Here is a 19,609-nt window from a genome sequence, read left to right as displayed (position 1 = left end):
ACACAAAAGAATGAAACCTTAGAACGGATCCAACACGTCTGCTGTTTCTCAAACTTGTTCGGACGAGATGTCAAGCAAACATAAAACGTTTTCTTATTTGCACTGAAAAATAATTTTGCTACCCACATTCAAAACAATCACTAGTGAGGTAAGCATCGCGGAGATTAAGGTTCCAGTTTTAACTACATTTTCTTATTTTCTTTGGTTTTCATTGTTGACAAGCTGTTAAAACGAATATTTTTCTTTTGCTTTGCAGTTACCTTAATTCCTTTGTTTTGAAAATTTCATAACAAGTGTCGAGTTGCCTTTAAAGGTGAGTGGATCACTTGGTTAGATTCAGGGAACATGTCTGATGCTTTACATCGATTTTGATCTAAAAATCATCAAAGATTTATATTGGTTCTCCACTAACTTGAAAAATGTTACAGCACTAACCAACAAGTGCTTTTTCCTTGATGTAAGTATTATACAAAGTGACGATAATGTGTTTCGCTCCAACGAATGATTTCGGATTCCGAGAAAATATTATTTTCCACCAATACAAAAATGCTGGCCTCAAACCAATCACTTCATTCAAACAAAGACGTCCACTTCTCCAGTTCTGATAAAACTTAAAATGCAACTTGAAATGTTTACAAATCTCATCCAAAGAACGCAAAAATTGAATACCATTTTCAAATTAAAGTGACTTCTGATTTCGGGAGAGAAGTAGCATACAGTGAACGAGCACAAGCTCAATATCGTTCATTTTTTTTTCTGGTGATGTGAAAGTATTCTGTTCGTTTTCATTTGGTCAAAAGTTACCCTTTCTTTTAGCCTTTGTTTCATGTTTATCCACAGCTCATCAGCTTACAATAATGAACCTTTCATCGGCAATCATGTTAATTTTACTGATTCTACCGCTGATCACCTTGTGTAATGGCACCAGTAACAAGAGCAGCAAACCAGTCGACATCAGAGTAAGTCCCACATGTTTAGCAGTTTTGGGAGAGCGGATAGCTGTTCCCTCGCTTTTCCTTATAGCGTATTGATTTCGTAAGTGATTGAAGGTTTCGCAGGGATCATACTTATTTTTCAGAAATCATAAGAGCTTTAATTGCAAGACAAACAGTGTAAAATTGTAAAATCCTGACCTTTTTAGTAGAGCAGTCCGCTTAGATATTTGGCTTAGACATTTGGCTTTTGTTATTGTTTCCGTCACAGCCTGCCTCACAATGCTGTTGCGGACAATCAGGGACAAATGGTATCCCTGGGATGCATGGTATGGCAGGACCTCCTGGGGCACCTGGCCGTGATGGACGTGACGGAACCAAAGGAAAATCGGGCAGTCCTGGAAACTCTGGGCCCCAAGGACCTCCTGGCCCTCAAGGAAGTAAAGGTTCAAAAGGAAAGCCTGGTGTCCAAGGCCCTAAAGGCCAAAAAGGACAGCGAGGAGAGAAAGGCGAGAGTGGAAATCCAGGGGCGACTCAGCTTTCCTCACATATGAACTGGAAAGAATGTACATGGAAGAGAGGCGACGGCAAAGACTCGGGAGTAATCCAAGTAAGAGTAACTAAACAGATAATGATCTTCGTAGTTATTTGTCTTAAGCATCAAGAGCTATTGACAACGAAAAAAGCAGCATTTTCTCAAGAAAAAAAAATATTAAACCCAGTAATTTATCAATGGATTTGTGACAATTTTATTCCTAATCACTGAAGGGTATCAGTAAAAGCCTTGAAGATGATTTTTGAGTTTGAATGTAGGTCTCCCATTTTTGTGGCGAAAGATAAATAGGTGCAAGACAAACAAATTCTTGGATATTGCAACAATATTTACTAATCACAATTATTTTCTCTGCGCAGAACTGCGAGTTCATGAAGAACTTCACAGACACTTCCCTCCATGTCTACTTTGCTGGTACCCTCAGGATTTATGGATGTGACGGTTGCTGTAGCCGTTGGTATTTCACCTTCAATGGCGCCGAGTGCAGCTCTCCTGGCCCGATTGAAGGCGCGTTCTTCATGCGAACCGGCAAAAACCACGATCTTCATCGCCACCGCCATATTGAAGGTCACTGTAGCAACATTCACAAGGGAAAGGTGCAAGTGGGATTCTGGGTTGGAAAGTGTGTCTCTGTCCAAAAGAATGCTGACGCGTATACCGGCTGGCATTCAATGTCCCGGATCTTCATCGAAGAGGTGCCAAAGGCTCAGCAGTAAACACGTCACACGTGATATATTGGACTTTTCGGGAAAATGAAGGAAAACAATCTTAGACCAAGTAGAATGCCATGCCTGTGAAAGATTTAAAACTTTAGAAATAAAGTCCTGGAAAGTATTCAGATATCTGTTATATATCAACTGCATTAATTTCCACTAAGAAAGTGGTGAGGCAAATCAAACTGCACATCCTTTGTTATCATTGAACTAAGAGAACAGAATGCACCATATGTTGGACATATTTCCTTGTTCATTTGGTATACATGTGACAGTTTTGCTGACCAAGCCAGTGTAAAAGTAGACATATTCGTACTCTTAAATGTAAAGTAAATGCTTTTGATGAATAACCACATACAAAATACCACTACATTTCCCAAATTTTTAATGGCTTTTTCCATCAAAGTTAGGCTTGCGCCATGGAACTGGACTGCAGGAACGATTTGATATCAATTTCCAGGGGGCGTTCACGCTTCAATTACCTTCTCAGCGATTTCAGATAAGCTGGAAAAATGTCGTTTTATAATATACAAAGCAGTTACTTTGAAAAGTACCACCAAATGCGGTGATAAGTGGACTTAAGAGAGAAGCGGTTTGTGACAGATTGTGTGTTATGCACGCTTCGGACATGAGACGTCAATCTGGGAAACAAGGTTTCAAAAGGATTCAAAGTTGAGTTTTATTTGAGATTTATCTTCTCAAATCACACACATTTCAAAGTACTGCAAGTACAATTGTAATATCTTATCACCAGTCACAAAAACTTTTCACAGTGTTACATTTTACATTGGAGCTACCCTCTTTTAATGTTGTTCATGTTCTTGTTCTTGTTCTTCTCCCCTTTTTTAATCAATTTTCAATTTTACATGTCAGATTGTCAGCAAGGGAAATATCACCGAGTATTTGCTAGTTTTACCTGTGCATATTTGGTCACGTGGTGCATTTAGACCTACCACGCGAGGAAAAAATTGTTTCATGTTTTGATGATTACAGGCATTTTGAGCTTTTTGGCTTATTGCTTGAAATGCCCTGTGTTAGCGGCTATTATATATAAGAAGCCAAGACCATCTCATGTAAGACCTCACGAACCGTGCCGTTCACTATGAAGTTTAGAAGCTGAGGGTCGTTAGGTCCAAACTTCAAAGTGCCCTTCTTTTTTTTTTTTTTAGTTCGAATATTTTTTCCGTTCCTTTTTCCTTTTCTTTTTCCCTACCAAATGCTATAATGAACAAGCCCTCCTTACAATATGCGATGGTGCGATTTTCCATATAAGGCCACAAATCGCGACAAATAGTGAACGCATTATTCGGGGAAAATAATGATAATAATATAGATCAATTTCTATAGCGCATTTCCATGTAAATGCTCTAATGCGCTTTACAACACTGTGCGGGGGACTTTTCCAGACTGCCGGCGGCAGTTTACAATTAATAAAGGAGAAATTTTTTACAGATGCCCCCTCCCCCCCTTCCCAGTAAACAGGCCAGACCGCATCACAGTAATCTCGTGATGTGGGTTCTTTAACGTCCCTTGCCGAAATTAACTAATTGATAGGTGCAGGAGACGGGACCTCCGGCTTCACGTCCTATCCGAGAAGAAGAAGCAATGTGAGTGAAGCGTCTTGCTTAAGGACACAACGTCAAGCCCCAGCCAGGACTTGAACCCGGGCCATCTGACCTAGAGTCCAGCGCACTGACCACTGGACTACTCACGCCTCACAAAATCGGCTAATTTGTCAAATAGTCGCAGGATTCGAGTAAAGGAAACCATGACTTCAAAATGCTATTTTTCACAAAGATGATATGTCTAAATAATAAACAAATTACTCGATTTTATGTCAAATACGAATATTCCTATTAAAAATTTGCCAATTCCACAATCCCTGTGGCGGCTACGAAATCATCCACAAACTGTCCAAGAACCATTGTAACTCGCTTTACTGTTCGTTACCAGTTAGCGTGTGTCCTCTCAGGGTCCGGACTATTTTTATTACGTTCTTCATGATTATACTTCAAACTCTACTTTGCGTCAAAAGTTCACAGTAGAGAAGAGGTAGCAAGTTGATCTATAGACTGAGCCTTCTTTTAGCTTTCACGCATGACCGTAATGATCAGTTTTCCCAAATAATAATTACAACGTCATTTGATGGTATTTGATTCCTATCTAGCAGAAATTAAAAGGGGAAATGGCAAGCTTGAACTAATGTGATTGTCTCCCTACCAAATAGCCACAACTTCACAACTTCTGTAAAGTTCGAGAAAGCTTGACCCGATAGCCTCGCTTTCGTGTGCACTAATACAGGAAGCCGCTGTCCAACTACACCGCGCACGCAGAACTGGAAAAAGGGCTATTTGATTATGACTGAGAAAAAAATACAATATTGGGGCTGAATACATACGAAAGTTTATTCAACAAGGTAAGCTACGAACGATAAATAAACGAAGACCTATCAAAATTTAGGCTCTATTTATTCATGGCACTCAGCGTCAATTACAGAGCCATTGTGTAACTCAAAAATTCTTTAAAAGGCGCATGCTCTTTTTCTTCCCCCCAGTCAGTAAAGTCCATGTTTTTTTCCTTCTAGATCTTGTTCCTGCTAGTCATCTTCCTCTGGTTCTCTTCACGAAGGAAATATTTAGCAGGCAAAAGTAGATTACGTTTACCTTTCCTTTCCAAAAGTTTAAATCAGACAAACCTGCTTAGTTCCCCATGTTACTTAATAACATCGCACGACAGTGTAATTCAACACTAACAATTTTAATTTAAGCTGTACTTTTTCGAAAAACTGAGAAAAAGGGCAAAAGTGAGAACCAGGTAAGATAAATGTCTTCGTTTTAATAACATGCAACTGAAAGGTGTCGTGGAAAACTACACGGCTACGTTTTGTGTACAAAAGCGATGAAATATTCTGGTTTTGTTTGTTTGTTTTTTTCTCGCCCCATTTATTCCAGGTCTTGTCGCAAATCTCTTCTCGTAAGATAAAGTGAAGAAAGTTCAACAAAATGCCAATACGAAGCAATTTAAACATACCGGACATTAATTTCCTGGGAATGAATTAATATTGATTTATTATTCACAGACTTGTCTTGGCGAGAAGCTCATTCAATAAACAAGATACAAGTTCAGTGATCTTGCACTTCAGCAACTATTAAGTAATGAAAAAGACCACCGTCTTTGATACCATTTCATTATCAAGTTGAGTGATTCCTGGCTATTTTTCAGTTCCCCCTCCCCCCCCCCCTCCCGGATCGCCCAATGCCGTGTTGCCGCATGTTTGGTGTCTGGTTCCAAAATTACGCCACGAGCGAGGCTAAGTGCATAAAAATCCAACATGGGCGCTACTGATACTCGTTTAGACAATGCAGCAGGCGAAGATTTCTCAAAATACAAGGTTGATGGTTTGAAATAGTAGTTAAAAGAACGTGGCATTCAATTGGATAATGGAGGTATAGGGAAAAGGAAGGCAGAGTTGGTCGATTTGTGCGAAAAAGCGGCAGAAATGAAGCAAGCGAAGCTTGAAAATACTGTCAAAGACTATAACAAGCTGCTCGAAGAGAAATTACAGACTGAGGATGGTAAACTGCTTGACCCGAAGACCTTAACGGCTTGGACCAACAACTTTTCGGATATCCCGGAGTTTACGTTCGGAAATTTGTGCAGCTATCGGGTGGAAGAGAGGTATACTCTAAGGAGTACTTTCGTTCTTTTAAAATTTTGGCACAGCTGACTCAATAACTTTACATTCACCATTCAATTTTCTTTTGTAAGATTCCGGTAAAAAACGTGCACTGCAAATCTTCAAGTTGTTAGGCTCACCTGCCTTTTCTTTCTTAGCTTCAAGTGCAAACTCTTTGTCTACTTTACGGCAGAATTTTAACCGTCTCGCATCCAACGGAAAAGCAAAATACGAAAGATCTCGACAATTATGATTCCCATTTGTGCAGCAGGCAACAGAACCATAAACCATCCTATAAACAAAGCGATTAAGCGAGCATGAAATGTTCCTTGTGAGCTTTCATTTTTGGCGCCATCAAGCAGCACTTCGCACTTAACCTCGCTCTCGTGTCACAATTTCGGCACCAGGGTTCTATCATGCGAGAACTCGGAAATGGGCTAATTAAAAGATGTACGTATGGAACCTACTTCAGTTTGTTCCCTCAGCGCTCTACCGATGTCTGTTATTATGTGGCGCAATTAAACAAAGGCGCAAATATAATTGAATGGAAGGGGAGACACATGTTTTCTTAAATATCAAGTTGTCCCAAAATCCTGAGGAATAAGAACCAAAAATGATTTAAGTGAACAATATTTTGTATACCCTTGAGCATCTAGGATGAAAAACTCTGTAAAACCTGTTTATGAAGAGTGATTATCGTTGCTAAACCAATAGAAAAATTTGAGCGGCCACAATGCTTATATTAAAAGTGCTCTCTTCGGTTAGGAAATAAAAGATATGGTTTGGTTATATTTTCTTATTTTCATCAGTTTGTATTCTTGAAAAGATGTTAGCATGAACATTTTGCTTTTCCTTTTCAGTTACGTTAATTCCTTCGTTTGGAAGATTTCATTACAAGCGTCGAGTTATTTTTAAAGGTGAATGGATCACCTGTTTAGACATGGCTGATGCTTCACATCGATTTTGATTTGAAATCACCTCAGACGTATGTTGGTTCGGCTATGGAAAATTAAAACCTTAGGGCTAAGCAACCGGTCTCCCGGTCTATATAGAGGGATAAAGGCTGGTAGTTTCGAAAGAAACTGTTTGGGGCTGCGTCGGTGGGGGTAACGAAATAATTTGGATATTTAGAGGGAGTTTGTTATGTTGTAACAAAGTATTTTTTGGTGTAAAATATCATAATCAAGCCTTGGACGTCAGTTGTTCGTTCTGAAAAAAATCTTCACCACGCAAATGAGATAAAATGGAGGCGCGGTGGCCTCATGGTTGGTGCGCTCGACTCCCGATCGAGTGGTCCGGGTTCGAGCCCCGGCCGGGAAATTGTGCTGTGTTCTTAGGCAAGACACTTTACTCTCACAGTGCCTCTCTTCACCCAGGTGTATAAATGGGTACCGGCAATTTAATGCTGGGGGAAACCCTGAGATGGACTGACATCCCATCCAGGGGGAGTAGAAATACTCCTAGTCACTTCATGTCACAGAAACCGGAGTGGCCCATTAGCACCGGCCTAATGGGCCACTAGGCTCGTAAACAGACTTTACTTACTTTACTTAAATAAGATAAAGTCATCTCTTGAGCCTTTTTCATCTAATAAAAGTGATGTCATCTTTGGAGAGCTATCAAATGACTCGGTCCATGTACATGAAAAGCCAAAAGATGAATAATACCTTAAGATGAATAACTCAAATCGATTGTCAGAAAATATGGTACAACCTAACACCACTCCTGTTACTGCTGTTTTTCTTCGCTTTCAAGCTTGGGAAAATTTTTGGGAGCATAGATAACAAAAATGCAATATTTAAGTTTTGTTAGTCTTCCAAAAACTTGTTCTGGCTTGATGTGTTGTTAAAATGTTTTGTTTTTGCAAATTACGGTATGAATCCAGAGACAGTAATCAGTTGTCACCTTATGTGAGTTCGCAGTGTTGTTTTTTTCCTTAAAATGTGAATGTTTTCAGAGACAATATGCAAGAACTGAATTGAAACGTGCTATTTTGTTTGCGATGTTATTTTGGGATGAAGTTGGAGTCCAAGTTTTACGAGACGATACGATGTAATTGTCACAAAAATAGAATGCTTTTCAAAAAGATAGATGCAGTTTGACGAAACAAAAACATGTCAGATTCGTGCAATAAACATTGTAAAATGTAGAACACCAGGCACTTCCAAATCGCTAGTGAATAAGCGGTTAATAATGTTATTCACTTAAAATCAACTCTTTCTTGATGGTTTTCCAAGTTGTTCTTTTGGTAATGCGTGTCATAGAATTCACTTTAACAAAAAAAACCCGCATATGAAGTCTTAGATAACATACTTTCAAGAGCTGACTATTTTGCAATAGGACAAAAAGATTCAGCAAAATTAAATTTGTCAAGGAAGGCATGTTATCGACATATTTCAATAAAAAATGTTTTCCGACAAAATCTTTTCAAGAAGCAACGATCTTTGAGATGGGTCATCAACCAAGTCTCCAGAGTTTGTGCAGAATCCTTCCGCGCTTAATAACTTGAGTTCGTTCTCGGGTAGGTCAAACAAGAACTTGGCTCGTAATGTAAATGTCGAGGCTTAAGCTAGATTGAATACAATTGAGACTCTTCGGTTGACCGAAACACTAGTATTATCCATTACAGGCATGCGTAAGAATGCAGGGTACACAGCCGTTGGAAGTTCGCCGTCTTTTCCTTAAACTTTCTGTTGGCAACTCGAGAGATATCATTTGTAGAGTTATTCTTGAAGATTGCTTTTAAACTGAATAATTCATTGAGTAGTCTCGCGGTCACTTTCCCACAAAAAGACTGAACTCATTGATGATCCTCGTCTCTGCTTTGTGAAAGAAAGGAAACCATGTATTTTGAAGAAAACAATAACGCAATCAAGACAAAAACGGTGGTGTTTCACTGACATTCGATACTTTCTAATGCTCCATCTGCTAAATTTCAAAACATTGGCTATTTAGCATTTAAGGGCTAGTTGTCGGTATAATAGAAACAAAGAGTCAACATTGACAAAGATAACTCGCGATTAAACAATGGACTGGTGTAAACGGCAAAAGTTATTACTCAATCTGAAATCCTAACAGGCTCTTATACCGTCAGTAAACAATTTTCTCGTCACGGTAACAATTTGTCTTCCGGGCAGTCGAAGCAGTTGAAAATTTGCTTTGATGACTTTATGCAAATTTTCTGTGGGTACCTAATCGCTTTGTAGAAAAACAAGAAAACAGATTTTGTTTACATTACGTAAGTTAAAAGAACTTCACCGACAAAAAAATACCCTCTTAGCGGAAAATCGCACAGACACAAATACGCAAGACTTGAGTGGGTTTCTTATGAACCAACACTCTCCTAACACGAAGATTGTATTTGAAGCTTTAGGCATTCAGTGGTTTTTTCCTTTTAATGTCGATGGAGTGACAGTGAAAACGACCGCTAAGGAGGGGGGAGGGAAAGTAGGTGGAAAAAAGTAGTAATAATTAATTTCCACCAAGTAACTGGCGAGGCAAATCCGTGATCAAATTGCATCTCCTTCGCAATTATGGAAATTAGAGAACGAAATGCGCCATATGTTGAAAATTTCTTCCTTGTTCATCTGGTGCACATGAAACAGTTCTGCCGGAACAAGTGAGTGTGAAAATAGACATATTCAATCCCTTAAATACAAAGTAAATGCTTCTGATGAACTACCACATAAAAAATACCACTGAATACTTTTCCCAAATTCTTAATGGCGTTTCTATCAAAGTTAGGCTCGCTACATGGAACTGGGCTGCATAAACGTTTTCATATCAGTTTCCAGGAGGCTTTCACCCTTCAATTTTCACTGAACAAAAAGGCTACCATGATTACTTTCCGAGCGATTTCTGATACGGAGGGAAACTTTCCTTTTGAAAGGAAACACTATCACCTAAGTACACAAATAGAAAGCATACATTTCGAAAAATAGGATTCAAAGTTGAATTTCATTTAAGATTTTTGTTCTCAGATCGTACACATTTGAAACATTGTGACCTTTTATCACCAGTATATCACAAAGATATTTTACGAGGGCCTCAAAAATTAAACTCAGCGTTAGATTTTACATTGGAGCTACCCTCCTTTGATATTATTCTTCTTCTTATCCCTTTTAATTTGCCGCGAGATACACCCTCAAAGACAGGTTAGATTGTCAGCTAAGGAAAAATGACCGGGTCTTCGCCAGTGTTACCTGGAACCTGGTGCATATTCGGTCACGAGGTGCATCTAGATCTATCATGGTTCATCTTACCGTATTGCTATGTTTCGATGTTTTACAAGCCTTTTGGGCTTTCTGGTTTATTGCTAGTAAAGCGCCATGTCAGCGGGTATTGTATGTAAGAAGCTAAGACCCCATCATGTAAGACGCCGCGAACCGTGCTGGTCACTATAAAGTTCAGACACTGAAGTCACCTATGTTTTTTTTTTTACTTCGAATATTTTTCCTTCTCTTTTTTCTCTCTTTTTTTATTCTACTAAACGCTACAATGAACAAGCCTTCTAATACTACACGATGGGGCGATTGCCCATAGTAGGCCTCGCACCGCGTTAGATGGCGAACGCACTATTCGGGGAAAATCGGATAATTTGTCAAAAAGTCGCAGGGTTCGAGTCAAGGAAACCATGATTTCGAAATGCTATTTTTCAGAAAGATTACTTGTCTAATTAAGAAACAATTCACGAGATTTTTGTCAAATATGAATAAAAAATTGCTAAAGTCACAATCACTGTAGCGTCTTCGAAATCGTCCACAAACTGTTCAAGAACCAATGTTACTCGCTTTTCTGTTCGTTACAAGACTCAGCTGAACTGGATCCTCCTTAATGAATATTGCCTATAAATAGAAAAAAAAAAAAAAAATAGGCTTATAGATAAATAAAGGGAAGTGAACAGTTTTTCGAGAGCGAAGTTTGAAGAAAACCGAAAATGAAATGCTAAAAAACGGAAAATCCGCAAACCGCAATGAACACCAACACCGAAAAACCGAATTTTTTGGCACAAACACCGAAAACCGGTCTAATATAAAAAATAGCCAAAACTGCAAAATAGAAAATGAACCCTGGGATGCATGGCAGGATCTCCTGGGGTACCTGGCCGCGATGGACGTGACGGAGCCAAAGGAGAACGAGGACGTCTAAGAAAGACTGGACCCCAAGGACTCCCTGGCCTTCAAGGAAACAAATGTTCGAAGGGAGAGGCTGGTGTCCAAGGTCCTACAGGCCAAAAGGGACAGCGAGGGGAGAAAGGCGAGAGTGGAAATCCAGGGTCGTCTCAGCTCTCCTCTCATATGAACTGGAAAGAATGTTCATGGAAGAGAGGCGACGGCAAAGACTCTGGTGTAATCCAAGTAAGAGAAACAAAACAGATAATGATCTTTGTAAGTTTTGTCTTCTGCATGAGAAGTTAGTGACGACAAAAAAGCAGAATTTTCTCAATTAGCAAAGAGTAACTAGGACCAAGTGGTTTATCAATGGATTTGTGACAATTTTACTCCTAATCATTGAATTGTTTGTTTTGAGGACGGTTTTTGGGTTTCAATGTAAGTCTCCCTTTTTTGTGGCTAAAGATGAATAGGTACAAGACAATTTAACTCTTGGATTTTACAACAATATTTACACGTCAAAATTATCTTCTCTGCACAGAACTGCGAGTTTATGAAGAACTTTACAGACGCTTCCATCCATGTCTAATTTGCTGGTACTCTCAGGATTTATGGATGTAACTCCTGCTGTAGTCATTGGTATTTCACTTTCAATGGCGCCGAGTGCAGCTCTCCTGGCTCGATCGACGGTGCTTTCTACATGCAAACTGGGAAGAACCACGATCTTCATCGTCACCGCCATATTGAAGGTCACTGTAACAACATTCACAGGGGGAAAGGTGCGAGTGGGATTCTGGGTTGGAAAGTGTTCTACTGTTAGGAAGAGTGCTGACGCGTACACAGGCTGGCCACGATGTCCCGGATCTTAATCCAGGACGTGCCAAAGGCTCAACATTAACACTTCACACAAGATTCACCGGACTTTTTAGATGAATTAAAAGAAAACAGCTTTGGGACTTCTAGGAAAACTATACAGGAATGCCATGCCTGTGAAAGATTTAAATCTTGAGAAATAAAGTCCAGGAAAGTAGCCAAATATCATTAACATATCAAGCATCCATTATTTTCCAACAAGTAATTCGCAAGGAGCATTTTTCTTCCTCGTCCATTTGGTGCTTCTTAAATAATCTTATTGACCAAGTCAGAGTGAAAGTAGAGTTTTTCTTAAGCTTAAGTGCAAAGCCCTTGAAATCCTTTTGCAGAATAACCACGTAACCGAATCCTTTAAAATTCCCCCAATATTCGTGATGGCTTTTCGGTTGAAGTTGGACTCGCAAAACAAAAACTCGAAAATGTGTTTAGGCATGGACGAAGTTTGCCCTTTTTACAAGTACAAACGCGACATTTAGGATAATACGTCGGCCGGGAAACTAATTACAATTGTATCCATTACGAGCGTACGTAAGAATGCTAAGTACACAGCCGTTGGCTAATTGTCACCTTTTTCTTCAAACTTTCTAACCGTAATTCCAAAGATATCGTCATCATATGTAGAGGATGCTTCCAATCTTTTCTGATAAATGAATTAACTCTTCATTTTCTTCCAAAAAAAATTCAGACAACAAAGTAAGTAAAAATTGTGTTCGGTAGAAAAATATCCTTTAAGACGAATAATGAAAAGCATTTGATTCGAAGAGTGCTACAAAATCCCGTGATAAGTGACACATCGAGTCTATGCTATAAAATTCTTCGTGTCAGGCAACCACGAAAATTTAGAACAATTTTGCTCAGTTGACTTAAGGTTTGATGTTCTCCAGTACTCATTTTCTGAATCTGAACACATTGGTTCATTGACATATACTGGCTATGTTTATTTTAGCTGTTGGTAATAATAAGGGTTTTTTTTTTATTGTTTTACGACAAAGAGTACAAGAATGGGTAGTAGCCTCATTTGGCGCAAAAATATGATTGGATATTCGTACGCGGACATTATTTCTTCAAACACCTCCATTTGTACCAGCCTTGGCTTAATTGCATCCGCCTTCATAAATATCGGTTATAAATAAAATAGACGAGTTAATGTATGAATAAAGAGAAGCAAACATTTTTCGAAAATGAGGCTTGCGGAAAACTGCGCCTAAACTATCCAATCGTTATAACCGACATGTACTTTTTTCACAGGCGTGGAATAAAAACAGCAATCCGTCAAAAATCCTACCCGATTTGTTAGATCTCTTTAGTTTTACTATATAAATTAACAAAACCGTCTTTTTCCTTGTAACGATGATAAAACGCACAAGAATCTTTCATTAAACCCAAAATAAAGGCTGTCGTCCTATGGAAGGCATCTTTTAAAATTTTGGGAATGTCAGTCAGAGAATTTCACCGGATGCTTGCCAGTTTTATCTCGAACATATTCGGTCACATGATGTATTTAGACCTCTCGTGCGCGAAAAAAAATATTTCACGGTTTTTAGTACCGGATATTGTTAATTCATTATCAGGATTTCCCAAAACAGAGGTTAGAGTGTGATGTTTTCACCTGTGAGGTGATTGGTTAACTCGTAATTTCAAAATTGTAAAATAATAACCTTACACTTTTTCGCTACAATCTCTGAGGTGATATAGACGTTGATTCCCTAATTAAGCTACATTGTTTACTTGATTAACCTTTGGCGCTATAGAGATCTGTTTGCTTTCAAACATAGTAGTTGACAGACAACGTCTAATCCGCCAGTAGTTTCTGAATTGCTTGTTAAAAAATAATTATTTACAAAACTTGTATTCACCTTGCAACCTTTGTGGTATTACGGGTGTAGAAGTGAGATCACGTTGTGAAGGGTTCCCAAATCTCCATTGAAACAGTGGGTTAAATCGGGGAAGGGATGAGTGCGTCAGGAAAGTATCGTGAGTGGAATCTCAAAACATAAAGATTGGAATGAAAATTAATTATTTTGAATTTGTTTGGTGTCATCTTGTGCTCTAACATTACTGAAGGGACTAACAAACTGTAAGGCAGCCACGTCAACCCAAGGACAGTGAAAAAATTGAATTAAAATGATCCAAAATAAGGAAAGTTTAAAAGAGATTTGAAAAGTTATAAAACAAGAAAGAGAATGGAAAAGTTTTTCTTCAATGGAATAGTGGGTTGAAACATCTAGCATTAAAATCTGTTCAACCCTATTGGGACCTCGTCCATTTTACGATTCTTGACGAACGTGGAAACTTTTATAGTCCGAAAGAGCTCAACGACCATTCTACGACTTCTAACATACAAAACTCTGATTTTTGATCAAACCCAAACCAGCAGCAATGAACGTGTTCAACTTCCCGTTTGCATGTTGAGTAGGCATTCATGACAGCAAGTGCTTTCTTACCCTTTTCTTGAAGTGATTCTAAGAGAATGTTTCACTTGAATGTCGACTAAATGATTATAGGGTCTTCAAAACTAAAGCTGGTTTTGGACTGTTTCACATGAATACTGGGTGTTAAATTCAATGAAACTTTTTGCTGTTTAAAGACGAAGGCGTGCTATATAAGGAAGTCTTCCCTGGGAAGACCTAGGCTCATTTGTCACTCACCGTTGACGTGTGTGGGTCAAATTTAAATGCTGGTAGACGAACAAAAGGAGCTAATGAGATATCTACTGTTTACTTCCACCAGCATGGTGGCATGAGGTAACGTGCGAACCACCTACTTCGATCTCAAATTTACCGCCACAAATAAAGACAGTTTCCATTGGAGAAAGGAAATACAAATCTCAAAAATTCTTGTATTGCGATGAAGACATAAAACAATTTTGAGGAATGCGCCCGCTGTTCACTGCTTTGGAGTAGCTGTAGCTCAAGCTGACTTGACTCTAAGAGTTCTACATCACACGACGGTTGATTGACAAATGGTCCAGTGGGACTTAAGGCTCCTTTTATAGCGCGCCTTCGTGTTTAAGTGCCGAGTAAAATGGTATTCGCCCAGGGGAGCATAATTGTTGATATGCACACACGCTCCTCGTTTAATAAAGTTGGTTGAGAGAGATTGAAAAAGTGATTGAAACGATTGTATTTGTCAAATGCCTCATTCCTCGATTACGACAGTCACTGAGGGAGCTTTGCTTGTTTTTTCCTTTCTCCCTACATCTCACATCATACTTCATATGTTGGGTCATGACTTAAACTGGCGGCCTCGTCATTATTAGAGAGCTTAAGCACCAGACGTTCTTGAGGTCACGAACGCCTACCGGAAGTCATTAGAGGAACTATGTACATACTGCGCATGTCATGACGTTCGCGTGGTCACGTCGCAGACGCCAGAACGCCACTTTTCAGGTCGAAGGTAGGACGCCACAAAAATATGCTGTTATTTTGTTTATAGGAGATAAATTATTGACTCAAAACCATAAAAAGCTCTTCTGCTTTTCATTAAGTGATTAAAAAACGTTCTCGTAGCGCGTAAAGTGGTTTTTGCTTAATCGATAGATTAAACGGGATTCGACAATGGCAGACAATCTTCTCGCCAAGTCTGGGTGAGTTAAGTCATTTGATTTCATGTCCATTTGAATCATCACATGCAGAACTAAGATTTTTTTAAACCGGTTTAAGCTTATCACGACTAAACTTCAGAATACCCGGCCACTGAAAAATCATTCATCAAATCCTGCTACCGCGGTACCGCAGTCGACATACTTTACCTAATATCTGCATTATATTAAACATCGTTGTAAGTGTTGAGGTTCGCCTCTCGATACGAACGGATGCCGACGATATTGAACATCACAGAATATTCCGCTTGCATCATACGAGTTGGTGTTCATCTTGTTCCTCCTTGCTACCGTAGTCCCGCAATTTAGGACTAGATGGTTCCCGGGTTCAAGTCCTGGCTGGGGCTTAACGTTGAGTCCTTAAGCAAGACACTTCACTCACATTGTTTCGTCTTCTCGGATAGGACGTAAAGCCGGAGGTCCCGTCTCTTAAAGGGTAAGGGGTAAAAGACGTTAATTTCCCACGCACGAGATTACTTTGTGCTGGATGTCCTCCCCTGGGGTGGGTTGGGTGGGAAAACAGCAAGTCCACATCAGCTTATACAGTTGCCAATAAATTCAACCTGCTTGAACAAATAAACATGATGATGATGATGATGATGATGATGATGAGGTCCACGTAAGTTATCGATGGAAAATCGCTAACATTTGACGATCATTCCTTATTTGCGATCTCAAACGGATCAATGTTGTCTATACAAGCTATTTTTTGCAAATATCTCTCTTTATCGAGCGGATCGAGCGTTGAAAAGTAAGTTTTTTTCGCAGACATGGTCAGAATCACTTGTTAACATTGGAAGACCTGACCTTCAAGATGGCGGCCAAAATGGTTGCTACGAGATACGTGACGTCAGCGGGAAACCTCTATTGGCTAATTTTCTTTTATTTCACATGTTTTAAGCTTCCACGTAGTTAATTACAATGCTTTATTTCAGGATATTTTGAAACACTCATAACCCTCGGGTTAGGGTTAGGGTTTTGGGTTAGGGTTAGGGGTGAGGGTTAGGGGTTAGGGTTAGGTTTTAGGCTTTTAACGTATTTCTTTTTAGGGTTTTAGCATATGGCAATTTAGTTTAGAGCTCAAGAGAAATGGTTCTCTAGGCATCCAGATCATGCACTGAAAACTTTATGCTCGCTCGTTTGTTCGCATTGTTTACACAACTATGAAGTGGTAAATTTCAAGTCGCCTGATAAATATGAAAGACGAATTATTCATTCTGTTAAAGTGCTACTGAAACGTAATTTTCATACCGAAATTTTTGCAATATAATAGAGTTTGAACGTTATTTGCGAACGCTGTGTACTTTTTTTGGGCCAACGCATACCGGAAAGTACATTTTTAAGCATTCGAAGTTGATCGGCTGAGATCAAAATTGGCGGCCATCTTGGCGCGGCCAAAACAGCCCTGTGACGTCACTGGTTGTGTACTTCTGTGAAAGAGGGGTATAAGCATGGAGTGTGGCTTGCATGTTGGGAGGCCGAAAAAGAGGATTTCGGGCAAAATGCCATCCTCGTCTTATTCATCGGCGGCCACATCGGCATCTTGGCTATCTGCGAGAGGTTCGCCTAGATAGGAAGCAAAATTCCCGACTGATACCGAGAACGAATCTCTAATAGTCTATTTAGTTAATCGGCAACTGACGAGATCCACAAGATTAGGATCGAAACCGCGGTCTTGCCTGACCATCAACAGAAAATTTCGAAAGATATTATAACGGAAGATGGGCTACTAAACGCCCCGGGCCAAAACAATGCCATTCAGAGAATGAAGAAAACATGGAAGCCTCATACGACACCGCCACTGAAGATGATCTACTCGGCAAGTCTGAGGATAACGAACAAATCCCACTGTACCAAATGCCTTGCAGAACATGCCCAGAATCCCTACAATATAGGGCGAGGGCCAAACTAAGAGCAGACGAGGATTTAAAAAATGAGATAACGCAAATCCTTAACAACGCGGAGCAAGAAACAGTAAAGGCGATCATGTGCTTCTATGAACGTGAAATCGGTCGTTTTAATACCGAAATAAAGAAAAGAAAACGAGCCAAAACGGCTGGAACACTGAACACTAAGAACTGTAGTACGATCGAATCAGCACGCGTGGCGCAAGCTGAAAGCAATCCAGACAACTTAACGATCGAGACAGTAAAAAAAATAGCTGTACATCTACGAAGGCGAACGATTCGAAAAAGACGCAATCCCTGAAGTGCGTACTCAGTGCCACACATAAAGCAAATTCTCATGAAAAACTGGCATTTAATAGAAACACAACCACTACTGAGCGAACTATACAAAAATCCGCCGCTCGTAGCTTACAAAAGAGGGCGGTCGCTCAAAGACATAATCGTGAGGGCTAAACTTTGAATAGGCTACTCTAAACACACGCTTGGGAGTCGTGTAGGCCTGTCAACCCCATTTTACGCCACCATCTTCCTCTTCGCTACTGGAGACAACTTCGCTTCGTTCAGAAGAAGATTCACTTGACAAAACTTCAATGTCTGCTATCTCCTTCGCCCCCGAATACAAACAAACAGTGAGTGAAATAAACCACGCTATCGGACTGAACACAACCAGTGACGTCATCAATCCATTTCGCTCGGTACCAGGGCCCGGACATGGTTTTGTGTAAAATTTTTGATTTGAGTGGTTAAAAAAGATATCTTTCGCTTCTTTTTGGCCAAAGCAAATTATCTCATAATGATCAGCATATTCAAAACTACAAGTTAGAGCAAATATTTCAGATACGAAAATTTCGTTTCAGTAGCACTTTAAGAGAGTGGGGTAAAGAAACTTATTCCCATGCTTATTAAGGTCATATCTCTAGCACCTTTTAACAAAGACATGTTAACACGGGTCGAAGTCCGTGTCTGAAAAACGTCGACTGCTTAACCTTCCTAATTCGCGCCAAGAACGAAGGCCTCGATCCAGTCTTACGAGGCTTCTCTGCCGTTCGTGTTGTGAAGAACGTCTGGTGCTTAAGCTCTCTATTAACTCCGGATGCGAACTCATTTCAGCTGGTAGTCTGAAATACGCAACATGACATCCTGTTTGATACGAACCTATTCACGTGCGATGTGCCCTTCGGGCCACAAGCGACCTTAATTATAAATTCAAATAATTTAAAGGCGCGTATTTATTAATTGCCGCATTCCGTGATCACGATGGTCATTAAAGGAGTCCATGCAGGTTTTTTTTCTTTCTCCTGACATCGCACATCATACGTCATGTAAAAACCTATGTTAGCCTGACTTGACCGACTTAACTTGGCGGCCTCATCATTGATAGTCTCTCTCGCAGCCGTTTTTAGTCTCGTCACGCGACGCTTCTCCCCACAAAAACGGCTGCGAGGGAGACTACATCATTGACTACGGATGAGATTTTTTTTCAGCCGACTAGCTGTCTTCAATAAACAATATTAGCAAACAAATATTAACAAACAATATTAAGCTGTCAGTTAGATTTCATGATGGTCGTTGCGTGACATATGATTGATATTACTTTTGTACAGTTGTCGTCAATATCGCGTTGTTAGCTGATCGATCGGAATCACGAAGGTATTAAAGTTTGAAAAGGTCGTTATGTTCGTTCCTTTTTGTTTTCCATTCAGTCTATTGGTCAATCGCTCAAGATAAACATCCTGTTTGAAAATAGCATCTCATACGACTTCCTTTTCAGATGTTTACAATGGGCGATGACGTGTATCGTCCTTCTTCCATGCTATTATAATTGTTAAAGCCTATATCATCATAATGCTAAAAGAAAGGAGTCCAAGGTCAGAACAATAATTAGCCAGCTTCTTTAAAACCGGAGCTGAAGGTGGATTTTAACTTATTTACCTCAGATAAACTGAATATATATATAAATGCCGCGCCACAAAATTACTTAGCAAGTGCCTGAGGGCAATGTATCCAAGTTCCTCTTTTGGTATTGACGTAGGTGTTCCTAAGCCGATCAATATGCCTTAGTCTCTCCTTGAAGTTGTTTTAAGAGAGTATTTCAAATAAATGCCGTTACAATTACTTTCTTCAAAACCAAGGTGGCTTTTTAAAAACTATTTTACATAAGAATAGGGTGCTTATCACACCTCAGCTACAGACTGAGTGCCGAACTAAATGGTTAGTTGTCTACAGGTGCTTACCTTGCGTGC

At 39.6% G+C, this 19,609-nt stretch overlaps 1 protein-coding gene and 1 pseudogene across 1 annotated transcript; both read left to right on the top strand.

The window, feature by feature from the left end:
• LOC148734294 (collagen triple helix repeat-containing protein 1-like) lies at window positions 1–2,319 on the top strand. The gene is made up of 5 exons (XM_088752718.1): window positions 1–148; window positions 257–313; window positions 841–959; window positions 1,204–1,542; window positions 1,845–2,319. The coding sequence occupies exons 3-5, from the start codon at window positions 858–860 to the stop codon at window positions 2,199–2,201; spliced, it is 798 nt and encodes a 265-aa protein (XP_088608844.1). The 5' UTR covers window positions 1–148; window positions 257–313; window positions 841–857; the 3' UTR covers window positions 2,202–2,319.
• An 8,633-nt stretch (window positions 2,320–10,952) lies between these two features.
• Window positions 10,953–11,883, top strand: LOC148734293 (collagen triple helix repeat-containing protein 1-like; annotated as a pseudogene).
• Window positions 11,884–19,609: the final 7,726 nt, after the last annotated feature.

Source organism: Stylophora pistillata, chromosome 3 (assembly GCF_964205215.1).
Source record: "Stylophora pistillata chromosome 3, jaStyPist1.2, whole genome shotgun sequence".
In the NCBI taxonomy this organism is placed as follows: domain Eukaryota; kingdom Metazoa; phylum Cnidaria; class Anthozoa; order Scleractinia; family Pocilloporidae; genus Stylophora; species Stylophora pistillata.
Note: the sequence above shows the minus strand (reverse complement) of the source record. Positions and strands in the feature narration are given on the sequence as shown.